At 46.5% G+C, this 26724-nt stretch overlaps 1 protein-coding gene across 1 annotated transcript in view; it reads right to left on the bottom strand.

The window, feature by feature from the left end:
- Nucleotides 1-20884, bottom strand: part of LOC115206876 (uncharacterized) — a 35069-nt gene extending 14185 nt beyond the window's left edge. Inside the window, exon 1 of the mRNA XM_029774052.1 lies at nt 20783-20884. Within this exon, the coding sequence (XP_029629912.1) occupies nt 20783-20852 (70 nt within the window). The 5' untranslated portion in view covers nt 20853-20884. The remainder of the gene's footprint in view (nt 1-20782) is intronic.
- Between the last annotated feature and the right edge of the window lie 5840 nt (nt 20885-26724).

A 26724-nucleotide genomic window follows, 5' to 3' on the forward strand; every position in this document is an offset into this window, starting at 1 on the left:
TCCTGGGGGTCAGGGTTGGGTAAGTTACTAGTTAGAGTCCTGGGGGTCAGGGTAGGTTACTAGTTAGAGTCCTGGGGGTCAGGGTTGGGTAGGTTACTAGTTAGAGTCCTGGGGGTCAGGGTTGGGAAGGTTACTAGTTAGAGTCCTGGGAGTTGGGAAGATTACTAGTTAGAGTCCTGGGGGTTGGGTAGGTTACTAGTTAGAGTACTGGATGTCAGAGTTGGGTAGGTTACTAGTTAGAGTAATGGGGTCAGGGTTGGGTAGGTTACTAGTTAGAGTCCTGGGGGTCAGGGTTGGGAAGGTTACTAGTTAGAGTCCTGGGAGTTGGGAAGATTACTAGTTAGAGTCCTGGGGGTTGGGTAGGTTACTAGTTAGAGTACTGGATGTCAGAGTTGGGTAGGTTACTAGTTAGAGTACTGGGGTCAGGGTTGGGTAGGTTACTAGTTAGAGTCCTGGGGGTCAGGGTTGGGTAGGTTACTAGTTAGAGTCATGGGGGTCAGGGTTGGGTAGGTTACTAGTTAGAGTCCTGGGGGTCAGGGTTGGGTAGGTTACTAGTTAGAGTCCTGGGAGTTGGGAAGGTTACTAGTTAGAGTCCTGGGGTCAGGGTTGGTTACTAGTTAGAGTCCTGGGGGTCAGGGTTGGGTAGGTTACTAGTTAGAGTCCTGGGGGTCAGGGTTGGGTAGGTTACTAGTTAGAGTCCTGGGGGTCAGGGTTGGGTAGGTTACTAGTTAGAGTACTGGGGGTCAGGGTTGGGTAGGTTACTAGTTAGAGTACTGGGGGTCAGGGTTGGGTAGGTTACTAGTTAGAGTCCTGGGGTTCAGGGTTGGGAAGGTTACTAGTTAGAGTCCTGGGAGTTGGGAAGTTTACTAATTAGAGTCCTGGGGGTCGGGTAGGTTACTAGTTAGAGAACTGGGGGTCAGAGTTGGGTAGGTTACTAGTTAGAGTACTGGGGGTCAGGGTTGGGTAGGTTACTAGTTAGAGTACTGGGGGTCAGGGTTGGGTAGGTTACTAGTTAGAGTCCTGGGGTTCGGGGTTGGGAAGGTTACTAGTTACAGTCCTGGGAGTTGGGAAGATTACTAGTTAGAGTCCTGGGGGTTGGGTAGGTTACTAGTTAGAGTACTGGGGGTCAGGGTTGGAAAGGTTACTAGTTAGAGTCCTGGGGGTCAGGGTTGGGTAGGTTACTAGTTAGAGTCCTGGGGGTCAGGGTTGGGTAGGCTACTAGTTAGAGTACTGGGGGTCAGGGTTGGGTAGGTTACTAGTTAGAGTACTGGGGGTCAGGGTTGGGTAGGTTACTAGTTAGAGTCCTGGGGTTCGGGGTTGGGAAGGTTACTAGTTAGAGTCCTGGGAGTTGGGAAGATTACTAGTTAGAGTCCTGGGGGTTGGGTAGGTTACTAGTTAGAGTCCTGGGGGTCAGGGTTGGGTAGGTTACTAGTTAGATTCCTGAAGTCAGGGTTGGGAAGGTTACTAGTTAGAGTACTGGGGTCAGGATTGGTTACTAGTTAGAGTCCTGGTGGTTAGGGTTGGGTACATTACTAGTTAGAGTCCTGGGGGTCAGGGTTGGGTAGGTTACGAGTTAGAGTCATGGGGGTCAGGGTTGGGTAGGTTACTAGTTAGAGTCCTGGGGTCAGGGTTGGGAAGGTTACTAGTTAGAGTCCTGGGAGTTGGGAAGTTTACTAGTTAGAGTCCTTGGGGTCAGGGTTGGAAAGGTTACTAGTTAGAGTCCTGGGGGTCAGGGTTGGGAAGGTTACTAGTTAGAGTCCTGGTGGTCAGGGTTGGGTAGGTTACTAGTTAGAGTCCTGGGGGTTGGGAAGGTTACTAGTTAGAGTCCTGGGGGTCAGGGTTGGGAAGGTTACTAGTTAGAGTCCTGGGGGTCAGGGTTGGGTAGGTTACTAGTTAGAGTCCTGGGGGTTGGGAAGGTTAGTAGTTAGAGTCCTGGAGGTCAGGGATGGGAAGGTTACTAATTAGAGTCCTGGGGTCAGGGTTGGGTATGTTACTAGTTAGAGTCCTGGGGGTCAGGGTTGGGTAGGTTACTAGTTAGAGTCCTGGGGGTCAGGGTTGGGTAGGTTACTAGTTAGAGTACTGGGGGTCAGGGTTGGGAAGGTTACTAGTTAGAGTCCTGGGGGTCAGGGTTGGGTAGGTTACTAGTTAGAGTCCTGGGGTCAGGGTTGGGTAGGTTACTAGTTAGAGTCCTGGGGGTCAGGGTTGGGAAGGTTACTAGTTAGAGTCCTGGGAGTTGGGAAGTTTACTAATTAGAGTCCTGGGGGTCGGGTAGGTTACTAGTTAGAGTACTGGGGGTCAGAGTTGGGTAGGTTACTAGTTAGAGTACTGGGGGTCAGGGTTGGGTAGGTTACTAGTTAGAGTACTGGGGGTCAGGGTTGGGTAGGTTACTAGTTAGAGTCCTGGGGTTCGGGGTTGGGAAGGTTACTAGTTACAGTCCTGGGAGTTGGGAAGATTACTAGTTAGAGTCCTGGGGGTTGGGTAGGTTACTAGTTAGAGTACTGGGGGTCAGGGTTGGAAAGGTTACTAGTTAGAGTCCTGGGGGTCAGGGTTGGGTAGGTTACTAGTTAGAGTCCTGGGGGTCAGGGTTGGGTAGGCTACTAGTTAGAGTACTGGGGGTCAGGGTTGGGTAGGTTACTAGTTAGAGTACTGGGGGTCAGGGTTGGGTAGGTTACTAGTTAGAGTCCTGGGGTTCGGGGTTGGGAAGGTTACTAGTTAGAGTCCTGGGAGTTGGGAAGATTACTAGTTAGAGTCCTGGGGGTTGGGTAGGTTACTAGTTAGAGTCCTGGGGGTCAGGGTTGGGTAGGTTACTAGTTAGATTCCTGAAGTCAGGGTTGGGAAGGTTACTAGTTAGAGTACTGGGGTCAGGATTGGTTACTAGTTAGAGTCCTGGTGGTTAGGGTTGGGTACATTACTAGTTAGAGTCCTGGGGGTCAGGGTTGGGTAGGTTACGAGTTAGAGTCATGGGGGTCAGGGTTGGGTAGGTTACTAGTTAGAGTCCTGGGGTCAGGGTTGGGAAGGTTACTAGTTAGAGTCCTGGGAGTTGGGAAGTTTACTAGTTAGAGTCCTTGGGGTCAGGGTTGGAAAGGTTACTAGTTAGAGTCCTGGGGGTCAGGGTTGGGAAGGTTACTAGTTAGAGTCCTGGTGGTCAGGGTTGGGTAGGTTACTAGTTAGAGTCCTGGGGGTTGGGAAGGTTACTAGTTAGAGTCCTGGGGGTCAGGGTTGGGAAGGTTACTAGTTAGAGTCCTGGGGGTCAGGGTTGGGTAGGTTACTAGTTAGAGTCCTGGGGGTTGGGAAGGTTAGTAGTTAGAGTCCTGGAGGTCAGGGTTGGGAAGGTTACTAATTAGAGTCCTGGGGTCAGGGTTGGGTATGTTACTAGTTAGAGTCCTGGGGTTCAGGGTTGGGTAGGTTACTAGTTAGAGTCCTGGGGGTCAGGGTTGGGTAGGTTACTAGTTAGAGTACTGGGGGTCAGGGTTGGGAAGGTTACTAGTTAGAGTCCTGGGGGTCAGGGTTGGGTAGGTTACTAGTTAGAGTCCTGGGGTCAGGGTTGGGTAGGTTACTAGTTAGAGTCCTGGGGGTCAGGGTTGGGTAGGTTACTAGTTAGAGTCCTGGGAGTTTGGAAGGTTACTAGTTAGAGTCCTGGGGTCAGGGTTGGTTACTAGTTAGAGTCCTGGGGGTCAGGGTTGGGTAGGTTACTAGTTAGAGTCCTGGGGGTCAGGGTTGGGTAGGTTACTAGTTAGAGTCCTGGGGGTTGGGAAGGTTACTAGTTAGAGTCCTGGGGGTCAGGGTTGGGAAGGTTACTAGTTAGAGTCCTGGGGTCAGGGTTGGGCAGGTTACTAGTTAGAGTCCTGGGGGTTGGGAAGATTACTAGTTAGAGTCCTGGAGGTCAGGGTTGGGAAGGTTACTAATTAGAGTCCTGGGGGTCAGGGTTGGGTAGGTTACTAGTTAGAGTCCTGGGGGTCAGGGTTGGGTAGGTTACTAGTTAGAGTCCTGGGGTTCAGGGTTGGGAAGGTTACTAGTTAGAGTCCTGGGAGTTGGGAGGATTACTAGTTAGAGTCCTGGGGGTCGGGTAGGTTACTAGTTAGAGTCCTGGGGGTCAGAGTTGGGAAGGTTACTAGTTAGAGTACTGGGGGTCAGGGTTGGGTAGGTTACTAGTTAGATAACTGGGGGTTGGGTAGGTTACTAGTTAGAGTACTGGGGGTCAGAGTTGGGTGGTTACTAGTTAGAGTACTGGGGTCAGGGTTGGGTAGGTTACTAGTTAGAGTCCTGGGGGTTGGGTAGGTTACTAGTTATAGTCCTGGGGGTTACGATTGGGTAGGTTACTAGTTAGAGTCCTGGGGATCAGGGTTGGGTAGGTTACTAGTTAGAGACCTGGGGGTCAGGGTTGGGAAGGTTACTAGTTAGAGTAGTGGGGGTCAGGGTTGGGTAGGTTACTAGTTAGATTACTGGGGGTCAGGGTTGGAAAGGTTACTAGTTAGAGTCCTGGGGGTCAGGGTTGGGTAGGTTACTAGTTAGAGTACTGGGGGTCAGGGTTGGGTAGGTTACTAGTTAGAGTTCTGAGGTCAGGGTTGGGAAGGTTACTAGTTAGAATACTGGGGTCAGGATTGGTTACTAGTTAGAGTCCTGGTGGTCAGGGTTGGGTAGGTTACTAGTTAGAGTACTGGGGGTCAGGGTTGGGAAGGTTACTAGTTAGAGTCCTGGGGGTCAGGGTTGGGTTGGTTACTAGTTAGAGTCCTGGGGTCAGGGTTGGGTAGGTTACGAGTTAGAGTCATGGGGGTCAGGGTTGGGTAGGTTACTAGTTAGAGTCCTGGGGTCAGGGTTGGGAAGGTTACTAGTTAGAGTCCTGGGGTCAGGGTTGGGTAGGTTACGAGTTAGAGTCATGGGGGTCAGGGTTGGGAAGGTTACTAGTTAGAGTAGTGGGGGTCAGGGTTAGGTAGGTTACTAGTTAGAGTCCTGGGGGTCAGGGTTGGGTAGGTTACTAGTTAGAGTCCTGGGGGTCAGGGTTGGGTAGGTTACTAGTTAGAGTCCTGTGGGTCAGGGTTGGGTAGGTTACGAGTTAGAGTCATGGGGGTCAGGGTTGGGTAGGTTACTAGTTAGAGTCCTGGGGTCAGGGTTGGGAAGGTTACTAGTTAGAGTCCTGGGAGTTGGGAAGTTTACTAGTTAGAGTCCTTGGGGTCAGGGTTGGAAAGGTTACTAGTTAGAGTCCTGGGGGTCAGGGTTGGGTAGGTTACTAGTTAGAGTCCTGGGGGTTGGGAAGGTTACTAGTTAGAGTCCTGGAGGTCAGGGTTGGGAAGGTTACTAGTTAGAGTCCTGGGGGTCAGGGTTGGGTTGGTTACTAGTTAGAGTCCTGGGGGTCAGGGTTGGTAAGGTTACTAGTTAGAGTCCTGGTGGTCAGGGTTGGGTAATTTACTAGTTAGAGTCCTGGGGGTTGGGAAGGTTACTAGTTAGAGTCCTGGGGGTCAGGGTTGGGAAGGTTACTAGTTAGAGTCCTTGGGGTCAGGGTTGGGTAGGTTACTAGTTAGAGTCCTGGGGGTTGGGAAGGTTACTAGTTAGAGTCCTGGAGGTCAGGGTTGGGAAGGTTACTAATTAGAGTCCTGGGGTCAGGGTTGGGTATGTTACTAGTTAGAGTCCTGGGGGTCAGGGTTGGGTAGGTTACTAGTTAGAGTCCTGGGGGTCAGGGTTGGGTAGGTTACTAGTTAGAGTACTGGGGGTCAGGGTTGGGAAGGTTACTAGTTAGAGTCCTGGGGGTCAGGGTTGGGAAGGTTACTAATTAGAGTCCTGGGGGTCAGGGTTGGGTAGGTTACTAGTTAGAGTCCTGGGGGTCAGGGTTGGGTAGGTTACTAGTTAGAGTCCTGGGGTTCAGGGTTGGGAAGGTTACTAGTTAGAGTCCTGGGAGTTGGGAGGATTACTAGTTAGAGTCCTGGGGGTCGGGTAGGTTACTAGTTAGAGTCCTGGGGGTCAGAGTTGGGAAGGTTACTAGTTAGAGTCCTGGGGATCAGGGTTGGGTAGGTTACTAGTTAGAGACCTGGGGGTCAGGGTTGGGAAGGTTACTAGTTAGAGTAGTGGGGGTCAGGGTTGGGTAGGTTACTAGTTAGATTACTGGGGGTCAGGGTTGGAAAGGTTACTAGTTAGAGTCCTGGGGGTCAGGGTTGGGTAGGTTACTAGTTAGAGTACTGGGGGTCAGGGTTGGGTAGGTTACTAGTTAGAGTTCTGAGGTCAGGGTTGGGAAGGTTACTAGTTAGAATACTGGGGTCAGGATTGGTTACTAGTTAGAGTCCTGGTGGTCAGGGTTGGGTAGGTTACTAGTTAGAGTACTGGGGGTCAGGGTTGGGAAGGTTACTAGTTAGAGTCCTGGGGGTCAGGGTTGGGTAGGTTACTAGTTAGAGTCCTGGGGTCAGGGTTGGGTAGGTTACGAGTTAGAGTCATGGGGGTCAGGGTTGGGTAGGTTACTAGTTAGAGTCCTGGGGTCAGGGTTGGGAAGGTTACTAGTTAGAGTCCTGGGGTCAGGGTTGGGTAGGTTACGAGTTAGAGTCATGGGGGTCAGGGTTGGGAAGGTTACTAGTTAGAGTAGTGGGGGTCAGGGTTGGGTAGGTTACTAGTTAGAGTCCTGGGGGTCAGGGTTGGGTAGGTTACTAGTTAGAGTCCTGGGGGTCAGGGTTGGGTAGGTTACTAGTTAGAGTCCTGTGGGTCAGGGTTGGGTAGGTTACGAGTTAGAGTCATGGGGGTCAGGGTTGGGTAGGTTACTAGTTAGAGTCCTGGGGTCAGGGTTGGGAAGGTTACTAGTTAGAGTCCTGGGAGTTGGGAAGTTTACTAGTTAGAGTCCTTGGGGTCAGGGTTGGAAAGGTTACTAGTTAGAGTCCTGGGGGTCAGGGTTGGGTAGGTTACTAGTTAGAGTCCTGGGGGTTGGGAAGGTTACTAGTTAGAGTCCTGGAGGTCAGGGTTGGGAAGGTTACTAGTTAGAGTCCTGGGGGTCAGGGTTGGGTTGGTTACTAGTTAGAGTCCTGGGGGTCAGGGTTGGTAAGGTTACTAGTTAGAGTCCTGGTGGTCAGGGTTGGGTAATTTACTAGTTAGAGTCCTGGGGGTTGGGAAGGTTACTAGTTAGAGTCCTGGGGGTCAGGGTTGGGAAGGTTACTAGTTAGAGTCCTTGGGGTCAGGGTTGGGTAGGTTACTAGTTAGAGTCCTGGGGGTTGGGAAGGTTACTAGTTAGAGTCCTGGAGGTCAGGGTTGGGAAGGTTACTAATTAGAGTCCTGGGGTCAGGGTTGGGTATGTTACTAGTTAGAGTCCTGGGGGTCAGGGTTGGGTAGGTTACTAGTTAGAGTCCTGGGGGTCAGGGTTGGGTAGGTTACTAGTTAGAGTACTGGGGGTCAGGGTTGGGAAGGTTACTAGTTAGAGTCCTGGGGGTCAGGGTTGGGAAGGTTACTAATTAGAGTCCTGGGGGTCAGGGTTGGGTAGGTTACTAGTTAGAGTCCTGGGGGTCAGGGTTGGGTAGGTTACTAGTTAGAGTCCTGGGGTTCAGGGTTGGGAAGGTTACTAGTTAGAGTCCTGGGAGTTGGGAGGATTACTAGTTAGAGTCCTGGGGGTCGGGTAGGTTACTAGTTAGAGTCCTGGGGGTCAGAGTTGGGAAGGTTACTAGTTAGAGTACTGGGGGTCAGGGTTGGGTAGGTTACTAGTTAGATAACTGGGGGTTGGGTAGGTTACTAGTTAGAGTACTGGGGGTCAGAGTTGGGTGGTTACTAGTTAGAGTACTGGGGTCAGGGTTGGGTAGGTTACTAGTTAGAGTCCTGGGGGTTGGGTAGGTTACTAGTTATAGTCCTGGGGGTTACGATTGGGTAGGTTACTAGTTAGAGTCCTGGGGATCAGGGTTGGGTAGGTTACTAGTTAGAGACCTGGGGGTCAGGGTTGGGAAGGTTACTAGTTAGAGTAGTGGGGGTCAGGGTTGGGTAGGTTACTAGTTAGATTACTGGGGGTCAGGGTTGGAAAGGTTACTAGTTAGAGTCCTGGGGGTCAGGGTTGGGTAGGTTACTAGTTAGAGTACTGGGGTGTCAGGGTTGGGTAGGTTACTAGTTAGAGTTCTGAGGTCAGGGTTGGGAAGGTTACTAGTTAGAATACTGGGGTCAGGATTGGTTACTAGTTAGAGTCCTGGTGGTCAGGGTTGGGTAGGTTACTAGTTAGAGTACTGGGGGTCAGGGTTGGGAAGGTTACTAGTTAGAGTCCTGGGGGTCAGGGTTGGGTAGGTTACTAGTTAGAGTCCTGGGGTCAGGGTTGGGTAGGTTACGAGTTAGAGTCATGGGGGTCAGGGTTGGGTAGGTTACTAGTTAGAGTCCTGGGGTCAGGGTTGGGAAGGTTACTAGTTAGAGTCCTGGGGTCAGGGTTGGGTAGGTTACGAGTTAGAGTCATGGGGGTCAGGGTTGGGAAGGTTACTAGTTAGAGTAGTGGGGGTCAGGGTTAGGTAGGTTACTAGTTAGAGTCCTGGGGGTCAGGGTTGGGTAGGTTACTAGTTAGAGTCCTGGGGGTCAGGGTTGGGTAGGTTACTAGTTAGAGTCCTGTGGGTCAGGGTTGGGTAGGTTACGAGTTAGAGTCATGGGGGTCAGGGTTGAGTAGGTTACTAGTTAGAGTCCTGGGGTCAGGGTTGGGAAGGTTACTAGTTAGAGTCCTGGGAGTTGGGAAGTTTACTAGTTAGAGTCCTTGGGGTCAGGGTTGGAAAGGTTACTAGTTAGAGTCCTGGGGGTCAGGGTTGGGTAGGTTACTAGTTAGAGTCCTGGGGGTTGGGAAGGTTACTAGTTAGAGTCCTGGAGGTCAGGGTTGGGAAGGTTACTAGTTAGAGTCCTGGGGGTCAGGGTTGGGTTGGTTACTAGTTAGAGTCCTGGGGGTCAGGGTTGGTAAGGTTACTAGTTAGAGTCCTGGTGGTCAGGGTTGGGTAATTTACTAGTTAGAGTCCTGGGGGTTGGGAAGGTTACTAGTTAGAGTCCTGGGGGTCAGGGTTGGGAAGGTTACTAGTTAGAGTCCTTGGGGTCAGGGTTGGGTAGGTTACTAGTTAGAGTCCTGGGGGTTGGGAAGGTTACTAGTTAGAGTCCTGGAGGTCAGGGTTGGGAAGGTTACTAATTAGAGTCCTGGGGTCAGGGTTGGGTATGTTACTAGTTAGAGTCCTGGGGTCAGGGTTGGGTATGTTACTAGTTAGAGTCCTGGGGGTCAGGGTTGGGTAGGTTACTAGTTAGAGTCCTGGGGGTCAGGGTTGGGTAGGTTACTAGTTAGAGTACTGGGGGTAAGGGTTGGGAAGGTTACTAGTTAGAGTCCTGGGGGTCAGGGTTGGGTGGGTTACTAGTTAGAGTCCTGGGGTCAGGGTTGGGTAGGTTACTAGTTCGAGTCCTGGGGGTCAGGGTTGGGTAGGTTACTAGTTAGAGTCCTGGGGGTCGGGTAGGTAACTAGTTATAGTACTGGGGGTCAGAGTTGGGTAGGTTACTAGTTGGAGTACTGGGGGTCAGGGTTGGGTAGGTTACTAGTTAGAGTCCTGGGGGTCAGGGTTGGGAAGGTTACTAGTTAGAGTCCTGGGGGTCGGGGTTGGGTAGGTTACTAGTTAGAGTCCTGGGAGTTGGGAAGGTTACTAGTTAGAGTCCTGGGGTCAGGGTTGGTTACTAGTTAGAGTCCTGGGGGTCAGGGTTGGGTAGGTTACTAGTTAGAGTCCTGGGGGTCAGGGTTGGGTAGGTTACTAGTTAGAGTCCTGGGGGTTGGGAAGGTTACTAGTTAGAGTCCTGGGGGTCAGGGTTGGGAAGGTTACTAGTTAGAGTCCTGGGGGTCAGGGTTGGGTAGGTTACTAGTTAGAGTCCTGGGGGTTGGGAAGGTTACTAGTTAGAGTCCTGGAGATCAGGTTTGGGTAGGTTACTAGTTAGAGTCCTGGGGGTCGTGAAGGTAACTAGTTAGAGTACTGGGGGTCAGAGTTGGGTAGGTTACTAGTTAGAGTACTGGGGGTCAGGGTTGGGTAGGTTACTAGTTAGAGTCCTGTGGGTCAGGGTTGGGCAGGTTACTAGTTAGAGTCCTGGGGGTCAGGGTTGGGTAGGTTACTAGTTAGAGTCCTGGGGGTCAGGGTTGGGAAGGTTACTAGTTAGAGTAGTGGGGGTCAGGGTTGGGTAGGTTACTAGTTAGAGTCCTGGGGGTCAGGGTTGGGTAGGTTACTAGTTAGAGTCCTGGGGGTCAGGTTTGGGTAGGTTACTAGTTAGAGTCCTGTGGGTCAGGGTTGGGTAGGTTACGAGTTAGAGTCATGGGGGTCAGGGTTGGGTAGGTTACTAGTTAGAGTCCTGGGGTAAGGGTTGGGAAGGTTACTAGTTAGAGTCCTGGGAGTTGGGAAGTTTACTAGTTAGAGTCCTGGGGTCAGGGTTGGAAAGGTTACTAGTTAGAGTCCTGGGGGTCAGGGTTGGGAAGGTTACTAGTTAGAATCCTGGTGGTCAGGCTTGGGTAGGTTACTAGTTAGAGTCCTGGGAGTTGTGAAGGTTACTAGTTAGAGTCCTGGGGTCAGTGTTGGTTACTAGTTAGAGTCCTGGGGGTCAGGGTTGGGTAGGTTACTAGTTAGAGTCCTGGGGGTCAGGGTTGGGTAGGTTACTAGTTAGAGTCCTGGGGGTTGGGAAGGTTACTAGTTAAAGTTCTGGAGGTCAGGGTTGGGAAGGTTACTAATTAGAGTCCTGGGGGTCAGGGTTGGGTAGGTTACTAGTTAGAGTCCTGGGGGTCAGGGTTGGGTAGGTTACTAGTTAGAGTCCTGGGGGTCAGGGTTGAGTAGGTTAATAGTTAGAGTACTGGGGGTCAGGGTTGGGAAGGTTACTAGTTAGAGTCCTGGGGGTCAGGGTTGGGTAGGTTACTAGTTAGAGTCCTGGGGTCAGGGTTGGGTAGGTTACTAGTTAGAGTACTGGGGTTCAGGGTTGGGAAGGTTACTAGTTAGAGTCCTGGGGGTCAGGGTTGGGAAGGTTACTAGTTAGAGTACTGGAGTCAGGGTTGGGTTGGTTACTAGTTAGAGTCCTGGGGGTCAGGGTTGGGTAGGTTACTAGTTAGAGTCCTGGGGGTCGGGTAGATTACTAGTTAGAGTACTGGGGGTCAGAGTTGGGTAGGTTTCTAGTTAGAGTACTGGGGGTCAGGGTTGGGTAGGTTACTAGTTAGAGTCCTGGGGGCCAGGGTTGGGAAGGTTACTAGTTAGAGTCCTGGGGGTCAGGGTTGGGTAGGTTACTAGTTAGAGTCCTGGGGGTTAGGATTGGGTAGGTTACTAGTTAGAGTCCTGGGGGTCAGGGTTGGGTAGGTTACTAGTTAGAGTCCTGGGGTCAGGGTTGGGTAGGTTACTAGTTAGAGTCCTGGGGGTCAGAGTTGGGACGGTTACTAGTTAGAGTCATGGGGGTCAGGGTTGGGTAGGTTACTAGTTAGAGTAGTGGGGGTCAGGGTTGGGAAGGTTACTAGTTAGAGTAGTGGGGGTCGGTTAAGTTACTAGTTAGAGTCCTGGTGGTCAGGGTTGGGAAGGTTACTAGTTAGAGTACTGGGGGTCAGGGTTGGTTACTAGTTAGAGTACTGGTGTCAGGGTTGGGTAGGTTACTAGTTAGAGTCCTGGGGGTAAGGGTGGGGTAGGTTACTAGTTAGAGTCCTGGGGGTCAGGGTTGGGAAGGTTACTAGTTAAAGTCCTGGGGGTCAGGGTTGGGTAGGTTACTAGTTAGAGTAGTGGGGGTCAGGGTTGGGAAGGTTACTAGTTAGTGTCCTGGGGGTCAGGGTTGGTTACTAGTTAGAGTCCTGGGGGTCAGGGTTGGGTAGGTTACTAGTTAGAGTCCTGGGGGTCAGGGTTGGGAAGGTTACTAGTTAGAGTCCTGGGGGTCAGGGTTGGGTAGGTTACTAGTTAAAGTCCTGGGGGTCAGGGTTGGGTAGGTTACTAGTTAGAGTACTGGGGGTCAGGGTTGGGTAGGTTACTAGTTAGAGTAGTGGGGGTCGGGTAGGTTACTAGTTAGAGTCCTGGTGGTCAGGGTTGGGAAGGTTACTAGTTAGAGTACTGGGGGTCAGGGTTGGTTACTAGTTAGAGTACTGGGGTCAGGGTTGGGTAGGTTACTAGTTAGAGTCCTGGGGGTCAGGGTGGGGTAGGTTACTAGTTAGAGTCCTGGGGGTCAGAGTTGGGTAGGTTACTAGTTAGAGTACTGGGGGTCAGGGTTGGGTAGGTTACTAGTTAGAGTCCTGGGGGTCAGGGTTGGGAAGGTTACTAGTTAGAGTCCTGGGGGTCAGGGTTGGGTAGGTTACTAGTTAGAGTCCTGGGGGTCAGGGTTGGGTAGGTTACTAGTTAGAGTAGTGGGGGTCAGGGTTGGGAAGGTTACTAGTTAGAGTCCTGGGGGTCAGGGTTGGGAAGGTTACTAGTTAGTGTCCTGGGGGTCAGGGTTGGTTACTAGTTAGAGTCCTGGGGGTCAGGGTTGGGAAGGTTACTAGTTAGAGTCCTGGGGGTCAGGGTTGGGAAGGTTACTAGTTAGAGTCCTGGGGGTCAGGGTTGGGAAGGTCACTAGTTAGAGTCCTGGGGGTCAGGGTTGGGACGGTTACTAGTTAGAGTCATGGGGGTCAGGGTTGGGTAGGTTACTAGTTAGAGTAGTGGGGGTCAGGGTTGGGAAGGTTACTAGTTAGAGTAGTGGGGGTCGGGTAGGTTACTAGTTAGAGTCCTGGTGGTCAGGGTTGGGAAGGTTACTAGTTAGAGTACTGGGGGTCAGGCTTGGTTACTAGTTAGAGTACTGGGGTCAGGGTTGGGTAGGTTACTAGTTAGAGTAGTGGGGGTCAGGGTTGGGAAGATTACTAGTTAGAATCCTGGGGGTCAGGGTTGGGAAGATTACTAGTTAGAGTCCTGGGGGTCGGGTAGGTTACTAGTTAGAGTCCTGGGGGTCAGGGTTGGGTAGGTTACTAGTTAGAGTCCTGGGGTCAGGGTTGGGTAGGTTACTAGTTAGAGTCCTGGGGGTCAGAGTTGGGACGGTTACTAGTTAGAGTCATGGGGGTCAGGGTTGGGTAGGTTACTAGTTAGAGTAGTGGGGGTCAGGGTTGGGAAGGTTACTAGTTAGAGTAGTGGGGGTCGGTTAAGTTACTAGTTAGAGTCCTGGTGGTCAGGGTTGGGAAGGTTACTAGTTAGAGTACTGGGGGTCAGGGTTGGTTACTAGTTAGAGTACTGGTGTCAGGGTTGGGTAGGTTACTAGTTAGAGTCCTGGGGGTCAGGGTGGGGTAGGTTACTAGTTAGAGTCCTGGGGGTCAGGGTTGGGAAGGTTACTAGTTAAAGTCCTGGGGGTCAGGGTTGGGTAGGTTACTAGTTAGAGTCCTGGGGGTCAGAGTTGGGTAGGTTACTAGTTAGAGTACTGGGGGTCAGGGTTGGGTAGGTTACTAGTTAGAGTCCTGGGGGTCAGGGTTGGGAAGGTTACTAGTTAGAGTCCTGGGGGTCAGGGTTGGGTAGGTTACTAGTTAGAGTCCTGGGGGTCAGGGTTGGGTAGGTTACTAGTTAGAGTAGTGGGGGTCAGGGTTGGGAAGGTTACTAGTTAGAGTCCTGGGGGTCAGGGTTGGGAAGGTTACTAGTTAGTGTCCTGGGGGTCAGGGTTGGTTACTAGTTAGAGTCCTGGGGGTCAGGGTTGGGAAGGTTACTAGTTAGAGTCCTGGGGGTCAGGGTTGGGAAGGTTACTAGTTAGAGTCCTGGGGGTCAGGGTTGGGAAGGTCACTAGTTAGAGTCCTGGGGGTCAGGGTTGGGACGGTTACTAGTTAGAGTCATGGGGGTCAGGGTTGGGTAGGTTACTAGTTAGAGTAGTGGGGGTCAGGGTTGGGAAGGTTACTAGTTAGAGTAGTGGGGGTCGGGTAGGTTACTAGTTAGAGTCCTGGTGGTCAGGGTTGGGAAGGTTACTAGTTAGAGTACTGGGGGTCAGGCTTGGTTACTAGTTAGAGTACTGGGGTCAGGGTTGGGTAGGTTACTAGTTAGAGTAGTGGGGGTCAGGGTTGGGAAGATTACTAGTTAGAGTCCTGGGGGTCGGGTAGGTTACTAGTTAGAGTCCTGGGGGTCAGGGTTGGGTAGGTTACTAGTTAGAGTCCTGGGGTCAGGGTTGGGTAGGTTACTAGTTAGAGTCCTGGGGGTCAGAGTTGGGACGGTTACTAGTTAGAGTCATGGGGGTCAGGGTTGGGTAGGTTACTAGTTAGAGTAGTGGGGGTCAGGGTTGGGAAGGTTACTAGTTAGAGTAGTGGGGGTCGGTTAAGTTACTAGTTAGAGTCCTGGTGGTCAGGGTTGGGAAGGTTACTAGTTAGAGTACTGGGGGTCAGGGTTGGTTACTAGTTAGAGTACTGGTGTCAGGGTTGGGTAGGTTACTAGTTAGAGTCCTGGGGGTCAGGGTGGGGTAGGTTACTAGTTAGAGTCCTGGGGGTCAGGGTTGGGAAGGTTACTAGTTAAAGTCCTGGGGGTCAGGGTTGGGTAGGTTACTAGTTAGAGTCCTGGGGGTCAGAGTTGGGACGGTTACTAGTTAGAGTCATGGGGGTCAGGGTTGGGTAGGTTACTAGTTAGAGTAGTGGGGGTCAGGGTTGGGAAGGTTACTAGTTAGAGTAGTGGGGGTCGGTTAAGTTACTAGTTAGAGTCCTGGTGGTCAGGGTTGGGAAGGTTACTAGTTAGAGTACTGGGGGTCAGGGTTGGTTACTAGTTAGAGTACTGGTGTCAGGGTTGGGTAGGTTACTAGTTAGAGTCCTGGGGGTCAGGGTGGGGTAGGTTACTAGTTAGAGTCCTGGGGGTCAGGGTTGGGAAGGTTACTAGTTAAAGTCCTGGGGGTCAGGGTTGGGTAGGTTACTAGTTAGAGTAGTGGGGGTCAGGGTTGGGAAGGTTACTAGTTAGTGTCCTGGGGGTCAGGGTTGGTTACTAGTTAGAGTCCTGGGGGTCAGGGTTGGGTAGGTTACTAGTTAGAGTCCTGGGGGTCAGGGTTGGGAAGGTTACTAGTTAGAGTCCTGGGGGTCAGGGTTGGGTAGGTTACTAGTTAAAGTCCTGGGGGTCAGGGTTGGGTAGGTTACTAGTTAGAGTACTGGGGGTCAGGGTTGGGTAGGTTACTAGTTAGAGTAGTGGGGGTCGGGTAGGTTACTAGTTAGAGTCCTGGTGGTCAGGGTTGGGAAGGTTACTAGTTAGAGTACTGGGGGTCAGGGTTGGTTACTAGTTAGAGTACTGGGGTCAGGGTTGGGTAGGTTACTAGTTAGAGTCCTGGGGGTCAGGGTGGGGTAGGTTACTAGTTAGAGTCCTGGGGGTCAGAGTTGGGTAGGTTACTAGTTAGAGTACTGGGGGTCAGGGTTGGGTAGGTTACTAGTTAGAGTCCTGGGGGTCAGGGTTGGGAAGGTTACTAGTTAGAGTCCTGGGGGTCAGGGTTGGGTAGGTTACTAGTTAGAGTCCTGGGGGTCAGGGTTGGGTAGGTTACTAGTTAGAGTAGTGGGGGTCAGGGTTGGGAAGGTTACTAGTTAGAGTCCTGGGGGTCAGGGTTGGGAAGGTTACTAGTTAGTGTCCTGGGGGTCAGGGTTGGTTACTAGTTAGAGTCCTGGGGGTCAGGGTTGGGAAGGTTACTAGTTAGAGTCCTGGGGGTCAGGGTTGGGAAGGTTACTAGTTAGAGTCCTGGGGGTCAGGGTTGGGAAGGTTACTAGTTAGAGTCCTGGGGGTCAGGGTTGGGACGGTTACTAGTTAGAGTCATGGGGGTCAGGGTTGGGTAGGTTACTAGTTAGAGTAGTGGGGGTCAGGGTTGGGAAGGTTACTAGTTAGAGTAGTGGGGGTCGGGTAGGTTACTAGTTAGAGTCCTGGTGGTCAGGGTTGGGAAGGTTACTAGTTAGAGTACTGGGGGTCAGGCTTGGTTACTAGTTAGAGTACTGGGGTCAGGGTTGGGTAGGTTACTAGTTAGAGTAGTGGGGGTCAGGGTTGGGAAGATTACTAGTTAGAATCCTGGGGGTCAGGGTTGGGAAGATTACTAGTTAGAGTCCTGGGGGTCGGGTAGGTTACTAGTTAGAGTCCTGGGGGTTGCGAAGGTTACTAGTTAGAGTCCTGGGGGTCAGGGTTGGGTAGGTTACTAGTTAGAGTCCTGGGGGTTGGGAAGGTTGCTAGTTAGAGTAGTGGGTGTCAGGGTTGGGAAGGTTACTAGTTAGAGTACTGGGGGTTGGGAAGGTATTAGAAGAAGACAAAAAGGATCCATCAAACGCATTTGGTGTGACCTCATAGTGGTCTCTGATTGTTGGTCATCATTTGGTGTGACCTCATAGTGGTCTCTGATTGGTGGTCATCATTTGGTGTGACCTCATAGTGTGACCTCATAGTGGTCTCTGATTGGTGGTCATCATTTGGTGTGACCTCATATTGGTCTCTGATTGGTGGTCATCATTTGGTGTGACCTCGTAGTGGTCTCTGATTGGTGGTCAGACTCACTCAGCTGGAACAAACTTAAACGTTCACATATGCGGAATTGAATGTCATTGAGGAAACAATTTGAATTTGAAAGTAATCCAACAAGTAATTATCTAGTTTTTCAAAAGTATCTGTAATCTGATTACAATATTTTTGCTGGTAACGTAACTGATTACAGTTTTTTGTTGTTGTTGTAATCAGACCATGTTTCCACGTTTTTAATGTTGAAAACAAAAAGTGTAATATTAGGATATTATGCCTATGACGAATTGGATTGGGGGCTTAAACCACATTTCTGTATCATATGGAACCTGGGAAATCATTTCCGAGGGTCTGATAACTGTCAGAAGTTCCCTCGCGGCGGTGGGAAAGTGAGACTAATGAAATATATGAATTAAAAAAAATCCCTTTAGCCTTTATATTCATGTGTAATCCTATGAAATGTCTTATGTTGCACAGCTTAATATAAGCTCAACCTCTGTACAGATGTCCTTTCTTTTCATTCAGAATCTTTCTCTCCAGCCGCCATTGCTGGTTGCATAGCGATGGTTATCTAGAAAGCACACCCTCATCTACACCGTGAAGCCCTCTATGGGTCTTAGAAAGCACACCCTCATCTACACCGTAAAGCCCTCTATGGGTTTTATAAAGCACACCCTCATCTACACCGTAAAGCCCTCTATGGGTTTTATAAAGCACACCCTCGTCTACACCGTGAAGCCCTCTATGGGTTTTATAAAGCACACCCTCATCTACACCGTAAAGCCCTCTACGGCTTTATAAAGCACACCCTCGTCTACACCGTAAAGCCCTCTACGGCTTTATAAAGCACACCCTCGTCTACACCGTAAAGCCCTCTACGGGTTTTATAAAGCACACCCTCATCTACACCGTAAAGCCCTCTACGGGTTTTATAAAGCACACCCTCGTCTACACCGTAAAGCCCTCTACGGCTTTATAAAGCACACCCTCATCTACACCGTAAAGCCCTCTATGGGTTTTATAAAGCACACCCTCGTCTACACCGTAAAGCCCTCTACGGCTTTATAAAGCACACCCTCATCTACACCGTAAAGCCCTCTATGGGTTTTAGAAAGCACACCCTCATCTACACCGTAAAGCCCTCTACGGGTTTTATAAAGCACACCCTCATCTACACAGTAAAGCCCTCTATGGGTTTTAGAAAGCACACCCTCATCTACACCGTAAAGCCCTCTACGGGTTTTAGAAAGCACACCCTCATCTACACCGTAAAGCCCTCTATGGGTTTTATAAAGCACACCCTCATCTACACCGTGAAGCCCTCTATGGGTTTTATAAAGCACACCCTCGTCTACACCGTGAAGCCCTCTATGGGTTTTATAAAGCACACCCTCGTCTACACCGTGAAGCCCTCTACGGGTTTTATAAAGCACACCCTCGTCTACACCGTGAAGCCCTCTACGGGTTTTATAAAGCACACCCTCATCTACACCGTGAAGCCCTCTACGGGTTTTATAAAGCACACCCTCATCTACACCGTGAAGCCCTCTATGGGTTTTATAAAGCACACCCTCGTCTACACCGTGAAGCCCTCTATGGGTTTTATAAAGCACACCCTCATCTACACCGTGAAGCCCTCTATGGGTTTTATAAAGCACACCTTCGTCTACACCGTGAAGCCCTCTATGGGTTTTATAAAGCACACCCTCATCTACACCGTGAAGCCCTCTATGGGTTTTATAAAGCACACCCTCGTCTACACCGTGAAGCCCTCTATGGGTTTTATAAAGCACACCCTCGTCTACACCGTGAAGCCCTCTATGGGTTTTATAAAGCACACCCTCATCTACACCGTGAAGCCCTCTATGGGTTTTATAAAGCACACCCTCATCTACACCGTGAAGCCCTCTATGGGTTTTATAAAGCACACCCTCATCTACACCGTGAAGCCCTCTATGGGTTTTATAAAGCACACCCTCGTCTACACCGTGAAGCCCTCTATGGGTTTTATAAAGCACACCCTCGTCTACACCGTGAAGCCCTCTATGGGTTTTATAAAGCACACCCTCATCTACACCGTGAAGCCCTCTATGGGTTTTATAAAGCACACCCTCATCTACACCATGAAGCCCTCTATGGGTTTTATAAAGCACACCCTCATCTACACCGTGAAGCCCTCTATGGGTTTTATAAAGCACACCCTCGTCTACACCGTGAAGCCCTCTATGGGTTTTATAAAGCACACCCTCGTCTACACCGTGAAGCCCTCGATGGGTTTTATAAAGCACACCCTCATCTACACCGTGAAGCCCTCTATGGGTTTTATAAAGCACACCCTCATCTACACCGTGAAGCCCTCTATGGGTTTTATAAAGCACACCCTCATCTACACCGTGAAGCCCTCTATGGGTTTTATAAAGCACACCCTCATCTACACCGTGAAGCCCTCTACGGGTTTTATAAAGCACACCCTCATCTACACCGTGAAGCCCTCTATGGGTTTTATAAAGCACACCCTCATCTACACCGTAAAGCCCTCTATGGGTTTTATAAAGCACACCCTCATCTACACCGTGAAGCCCTCTATGGGTTTTATAAAGCACACCCTCATCTACACCGTGAAGCCCTCTATGGGTTTTATAAAGCACACCCTCGTCTACACCGTGAAGCCCTCTATGGGTTTTATAAAGCACACCCTCGTCTACACCGTGAAGCCCTCTATGGGTTTTATAAAGCACACCCTCGTCTACACCGTGAAGCCCTCTACGGGTTCACTGGCGCGATTAATGGTAAAAATCAGAGGTGCGTTCCGTTAATCGTAAAAGTAAAATGATTACTGTTAACGCGTTACCCCCAACACTGGTCCTAATACATTATACTACAAATATTATTTTTGTCAATTGCATTAAGATCAGTGAGTTTAGTATTATGCACATCATCTGGGATTAACACATGACGTCATTCTATGATTTGGGTTACTGATTCGCTGATAGAGATCAGTACAGTTTGATAATGTATTGGATTAATGAATCTCTGATAGAGCTCAGTACAGTTTGATAATGTATTGGGTTACTGATTCGCTGATAGAGATCAATACAGTTTGATAATGTATTGGGTTAATGAATCTCTGATAGAGATCAGTACAGTTTGATAATGTATTGGGTTACTGAATCACTGATAAAGCTCAGTACAGTTTTTCAATGGCACACTATGCAACACGCATTCTCATCTCTGAAATCATTACCTTAATGCACCAGTATTTAGTTTTGGCTTAATCTGATTTTGTGTCTTTTGTTCATTATTCAAATATGTGTACATAAAAATAACATCTATACATAAGTAATTATGACAACAACAAAAAAGTATTCAGAAAAGGTTTTTTGTTGCGGTAATGAAATAAATAATTAAAACTGTAAATATATTTGTTTTCAGTGTTATGTTTAACTCAAGTCTTTTCATTAGGTGAGCAATGTAAAAAAAATATATATTATTTGAGTTTTTATTACTTTTTTGCACTTTGTTAGTAAAATGCATGATTTCTGATCAATAAACATAACAATAATTATGAAATTGATCAATACAGATTCTAATCCTAGTGATCCAAGAGGAAGTACGGTGGAAAAGAAATTGGTGTGAAGTGCCAGTTTCGTAAGAATCACCCAGGTAGCTATAATATCTCTGTGTCTCTGTCCTTCAGAGACATTATCAGGACCACCAGCCAGCCTCTGTGTGGACGTAGATGGAGAGAATTTGTTAGGCTGACGGAGAAGGAGGAGAATTCTGGGATTATTAGAGTGGAACAGATGGATTATCCTGAGAGGTGTAGGGGGATCATCTGAGACATACATAGTAGCATCGCATCACCTACACATCACAGCAACACTGATGGAATGTACGCTACGACAGATGCAACAACTTTTAGAACCAACCTAGCTGGGAGACCAACAGATGCCCAGTACAAACAGATAACTATTACTTTCATTCAGGTATACTTTATGGAGGATTCAGAACGAGATTATATCGGTCATTTATATACAGATTAGTAATAAACAGTTATAACTAATAGGTTGAAATACTATAACGTGAGTTGAATCGAATCACTGGCTTGGTTATTTTACAGCAGGTAAAGTATGTATCTGTTCAGACAGTTGTGGCGGCAACACTTCCTGCTTCATTTCATGGTGCATCATCCATGTACCACCCAGATAACAGATACTGGAAATTATGAAGTCTATTTGTCTAATTTCAGAAAAAGATGAATTAGACAAGCTGTTATATTGTCCAACAATGTCATCCTCAAAACAGTATCAAAGCATTTAAAATCAAACCATATTTATTTTGCACAGCACAGTAAAATAACTTCATCCCTCTATTCCAAGCCAGACAGCCAGACACCATTAGAACTATTAGAAGACTGTCCGTCTTACCATATTTTCTGAGGAAGCCGCGGTGTACTCCTCCTGTAGACATGTCTGCTGTTAGACACAAGAGACACATATGAACTGAGTGTCTGGGTGAAAGTGAGGGCTAGAGAGAGAGAGAGAGAGGGGGATATAGAAACTGAGAGAGAGGTAGAGGGAGGGAGACAGAGGGAGAGAGAGAATAGGAACAAGAGAAACAGAGAGAGAGAGCGAGAATGAGAGGGATAGAGAAAATTAAAGAGAGATGGAGGGAGAGAGAGAGAGAGAGAGACAGAGAGAGAGAGAGATAGGTAGGGAGAGGGAGAGAGGCAGAAACAGAGGGAGTTTAATCTGGACTATTTAGGACTCTCTCCAACCCAGCTGCCAGGCAGTGAGAGAGCGGTGGGTGATGAGGGTTAGGGGATTGGGATTGTCCTGAATTACACCACAGAACAGATCAACATCACATGAGTCCTAAAAAAATAATCCTTATAGTGATGCTTTATCCTGCCTGAATGACAGGCAGCACCTCTCATGCTGCCTGAGGCTCACCATGGAGAGACCAGATGGTTGATTGGATTCTCTCTCTCTCTCTCTCTCTCTCTCTCTCTCTCTCTCTCTCTCTCTCTCTCTCAATTCAATTTCAATTTAAGGGCTTTACTGGCATGGGAAACACATGTTAACAATGCCAAACCAAGTGAAGTAGATATTAAACATAATATAATAATATATAAACTCTCTCTCTCTTCTTCTCTCTCTCTCTCTCTCTGTCCCTCCCCCCTCTCAATTTCTATTCAATTCAATTCAAGGGGCTTTATTGACATGGGAAACATATGTTTACGTTGCCAAAGCAAGTGAAATAGATAATAAACTAAAGTGAAATAAACAATAGAAATTGAACAGTAAACGTTACACTATCAAAAGTTCGAAAGAATAAAGACATTTCTAATGTCATATTATGTCTACAGTGAGGGAAAAAAGTATTTGTACGTTTGCCCACTTACAAAGAAATGATCAGTCTACTATTTTAATGGTATGTTTATATGAACAGTGAGAGACAGAATAACAAAAAAAATCCTGAAGAACGTGGCAAAAATTTAATTTTTTTTTTAAAAAATTAGAAATTGATTTGCATTTTAATGAGGGAAATAAGTATTTGACCCTTCTGCAAAACATGACTTAGTACTTGGTGGCAAAGCCCTTGTTGGCAATCACAGAGGTCAGACGTTTCTTGGAGTTGGCCACCAGGTTTGTACACATCTCAAGAGGGATTTTGTCCCACTCCTCTTTGCAGATCTTCTCCAAGTCATTAAGGTTTTGAGGCTGACGTTTGGCAGCTCGAACCTTCAGCTCCCTCCACAGATTTTCTATGGGATTAAGGTCTGGAGACTTGCTAGGCCACTCCAGGACCTTAATGTACATCTTCTTGAGCCACTCCTTTGTTGCCTTGGCCGTGTGTTTTGGGTCATTGTCATGCTGGAATACCCATCCACAACCCATTTTCAATGCCCTGGCTGAGGGAAGGAGGTTCTCAATTCTTTGTGGATCTGTGTAATCTGAGGGAAATATGTGTCTAATATGGTCATACATTCGGCAGGAGGTTAGGAAGTGCAGCTCAGTTTCCACCTCATTTTGTGGGCAGTGTGCACATAGCCTGTCTTCTCTTGAGAGCCAGGTCTGCCTACGGTGGCCTTTCTCAATTGCAAGGCTATGCTCACTGAATCTGTACATAGTCAAAGCTTTCCTTAAGTTTGGGTCAGTCACAGTGGTCAGGTTTTCTGCCACTGTGTTCTCTCTGTTTAGGGCCAAATAGCATTCTAGTTCGTTCAGTTTTCTTGTAAATTATTTCCTATGTGTCAAGTAATTACCTTTTTGTTTTCTCATGATTTGGTTGGGTCTAATTGTGTTGCTGTCCTGGGGCTCTGTGGGGTGTGTTTGTGTTTGTGAACAGACCCCAAGGACCAGCTTGCTTAGGGGAGTCTTCTCCAGGTTCATCTCTCTGTAGGTGATGGCTTTGTTATGGAAGGTTTGGGAATCGCTTCCTTTTAGGTGGTTGTAGAATTTAAACGGCTCTTTTCTGGATTTTGATAATTAGCGGGTATCGGCCTAATTCTGCTCTGAATGCATTATTTGGTGTTTTACGTTGTACACGGAGGATATTTTTGCAGAATTCTTCATGCAGAGTCTCAATTTGGTGTTTGTCCCATTTTGTGAATTCTTGGTTGGTGAGCGGAACCCAGACCTCACAACCATTAAGGGCAATGGGTTCTATAACTGATTCAAGTATTTTTTTCCAGATCCTAATTGGTATTAGCCAGATCCTCTCTCTCTCTCTCTCTTTCTCTGTCCCCCACTCCCCCCACCTCTCTCTCTCTCTCTCTGTGTCTCTTTATCTCCCCCTCTCTCTCTCTTTTTCTCTGTCTCTCTCTTTATCTCCCCCCTCTCCTCTTGATCGCTCTGCCTTTCTCTTTCTCTCTCTCTCTCTCTCTTTCTCTTTCTCTCTCTTTCTCTCTGTCTCTCTCTCTACCTCCCCCCTCTCCTCTTGATTTCCCTGCCTTTCTCTCTCTCTCTCTCTCTCTCTCTCTCTTTTTCAGTGTATTTCCCGTGATAAAAAAAATATGCGTAAATGTCATTTATGTGTGTTTACCCTCCACTACCCTGTTCATGAGACTATATGGAGATCAGCATAGAGTTACCATAGAGTTACCATAGAGTTACCATAGAGTTACTATAGAGTTACTATAGAGTTACCATAGAGTTACCATAGAGTTACCATAGAGTTACCATAGGGTTACTATAGAGTTACTTCATAGTTACCATAGAGTTCCCATAGAGTTTCCATAGAGTTACCATTGAGTTACTATAGAGTTACCATAGAGTTACTATAGAGTTACCATAGAGTTACCATAGAGTTACTATATATTTACCATAGAGTTACTATAGAGTTACCATAGAGGTACCATAGAGTTACCATAGAGTTACTATATATTTACCATAGAGTTCCCATAGAGTTACCATTGAGTTACCATTGAGTTACCATAGAGTTACCATAGAGTTACCATATATTTACCATAGAGTTACCATAGAGTTACTATACAGTTCCCATAGAGCTACCATAGAGTTACCACACAGTTACATAGAGTTACTATAGAGGTACTATAGAGTTACTATAGAGTTACCATATAGTTACCATAGAGTTACTATATATTTACCATAGAGTTACTATAGAGTTACTATAGAGTTACCATAGAGTTACCATAGAGACCATAGAGTTACTATAGACTTACTATATATTTACCATAGAGGTACTACATAGAGTTACTATATATTTACCATAGAGGTACTACATAGATTTACTATATATTTACCATAGAGGTACTACATAGTTACCACCATAGAGGTACAACATAGATACCATAGAGTTACTATAGAGGTACAACATAGTTACCATAGAGTTACTATAGAGGTACAACATAGTTACCATAGAGTTACTATAGAGGTACAACATAGTTACTATAGAGTTACCATAAAGTTACTACATAGTTACCATAGCGATACCATAGAGTTACTATAGCGGTACTACATAGTTACTATAGAGTTACTATAGAGGTACAACATAGTTACCATAGAGTTACTATAGAGGTACTACATAGTTACCATAGAGGTGCTACATAGTTACCACTATAGAGTTATTATATGGTTACCATAGAGTTAGCATAGAGTTAGAGTTACCATAGTTACCATAGAGTTACTATATAGTTACCATAGAGTTACCATAGAGTTACCATAGAGTTACTATAGAGTTACCATAGAGTTAGAGTTACCATAGAGTTACTATAGAGTTACCATAGAGTTACCATAGAGGTACTACATAATTACTATAGGGGTGCTACATAGTTACCACTATAGAGTTATTATAGGGTTACCATAGAGTTACCATAGAGTTAGAGTTACCATAGAGTTACCATAGTTACCATAGAGTTACTATATAGTTACCATAGAGTTACCATAGAGTTACTATAGAGTTAGAGTTACCATAGAGTTACCATAGAGTTACCATAGAGTTACCATAGAGTTAATATATAGTTACCATAGAGTTACTATAGAGTTACCATAGAGTTATCAGAGTTACTATATATTTACCATAGAGGTACTACATAGAGTTAGTATATGTTTACCATAAAGGTACTACATAATTACCACTATAGAGTTACTATATAGTTACCATAGAGTTACTATAGAGTTAGTATATATTTACCATAGAGTTACAATAGAGTTACTATATATTTGCCATAGAGTTACTACATAGTTACCATAGAGTTACTATAGAGGTACAACATAGTTACCATAGAGTTACTATAGAGGTACAACATAGTTACCATAGAGTTAATATAGAGGTACAACATAGTTACCATAGAGTTACCATAGAGTCACTATAGAGTCACTATAGAGGTACAACATAGTTACCATAGAGTTACTATAGAGTTACCATAGAGTTACTACATAGTTACTATATATTTACCATAGAGGTACTACATAGAGTTACTATATATTTACCATAGAGGTTCAACATAGATTTACTAAATATTTACCATAGAGGTACTACATAGTTACCACTATAGAGTTACTACATAGTTACCATAGAGTTACTATAGAGGTACAACATAGTTACCATAGAGTTACTATAGAGTTACTACATAGTTACCATAGAGTTAGTATAGAGTTACTACATAGTTACCATAGAGTTACTATAGAGGTACAACATAGTTACCATAGAGTTACTATAGAGTTACTATAGAGGTACAACATAGTTACCATAGAGTTACTATAGAGTTACTATAGAGGTACAACATAGTTACCATAGAGTTACTATAGAGGTACAACATAGTTACCATAGAGTTACTATAGAATTACCATAGAGTTACCATAGTTACCATAGAGTTACCATAGTTACCATAGAGTTACTATAGAATTACCATAGAGTTACCATAGAGTTACTATAGAGTTACTATAGAGTTACCATAGAGTTAGAGTTACCATAGAGTTACCATAGCGTTACCGTAGAGCTAATATATAGTTACTACATAGTTACCATAGAGTTACCATAGAGTTACTATAGAGGTACTACATAGTTACCATTGAGTTACTATAGAGTTACCATAGAGTTATCATAGAGTTACTATATATTTACCACAGAGGTACTACATAGATTTACTATATATTTACCATAGAGGTACTAAATAGTTACCACTATAAAGTTATAGTGTAGTTACCATAGAGTTACTATAGAGGTCCAACATAGTTACTATAGAGTTACTATAGAGGTACAACATAGTTACCATAGAGTCACTATAGAGTCACTATAGAGGTACAACATAGTTACCATAGAGTTACTATAGAGTTATGATAGAGTTACCATAGAGTTACTATAGAGTTACCATAGAGTTACTACATAGTTACCATAGAGTTACTATATATTTACCATAGAGGTACTACATAGAGTTATTATATATTTACCATAGAGGTTCAACATAGATTTAATAAATATTTACCATAGAGGTACTACATAGTTACCACTATAGAGTTACTACATAGTTACCATAGAGTTACTATAGAGTTACTATAGAGGTACAACATAGTTACCATAGAGTTAGTATAGAGTTACTACATAGTTACCGTAGAGTTACTATAGAGGTACAACATAGTTACTATAGAGTTACTATAGAGGTACAACATAGTTACCATAGAGTTACTATAGAGGTACTACATAGTTACCATAGAGTTACTACATAGTTACTATAGAGTTACCATAGTTACTATAGAGGTACTACATAGTTACTATAGCGTTACTATATAGTTACCATAGAGTTACCATTGAGTTACTATTGAATTATCATAGAGTTACCATAGAGTTACTATAGAGTTACTATATATTTACCATTTGAGTTACTATATATTTACCATAGAGT

The sequence above is a fragment of the Salmo trutta genome, chromosome 13, assembly GCF_901001165.1.
Source record: "Salmo trutta chromosome 13, fSalTru1.1, whole genome shotgun sequence".
Taxonomy (NCBI): domain Eukaryota; kingdom Metazoa; phylum Chordata; class Actinopteri; order Salmoniformes; family Salmonidae; genus Salmo; species Salmo trutta.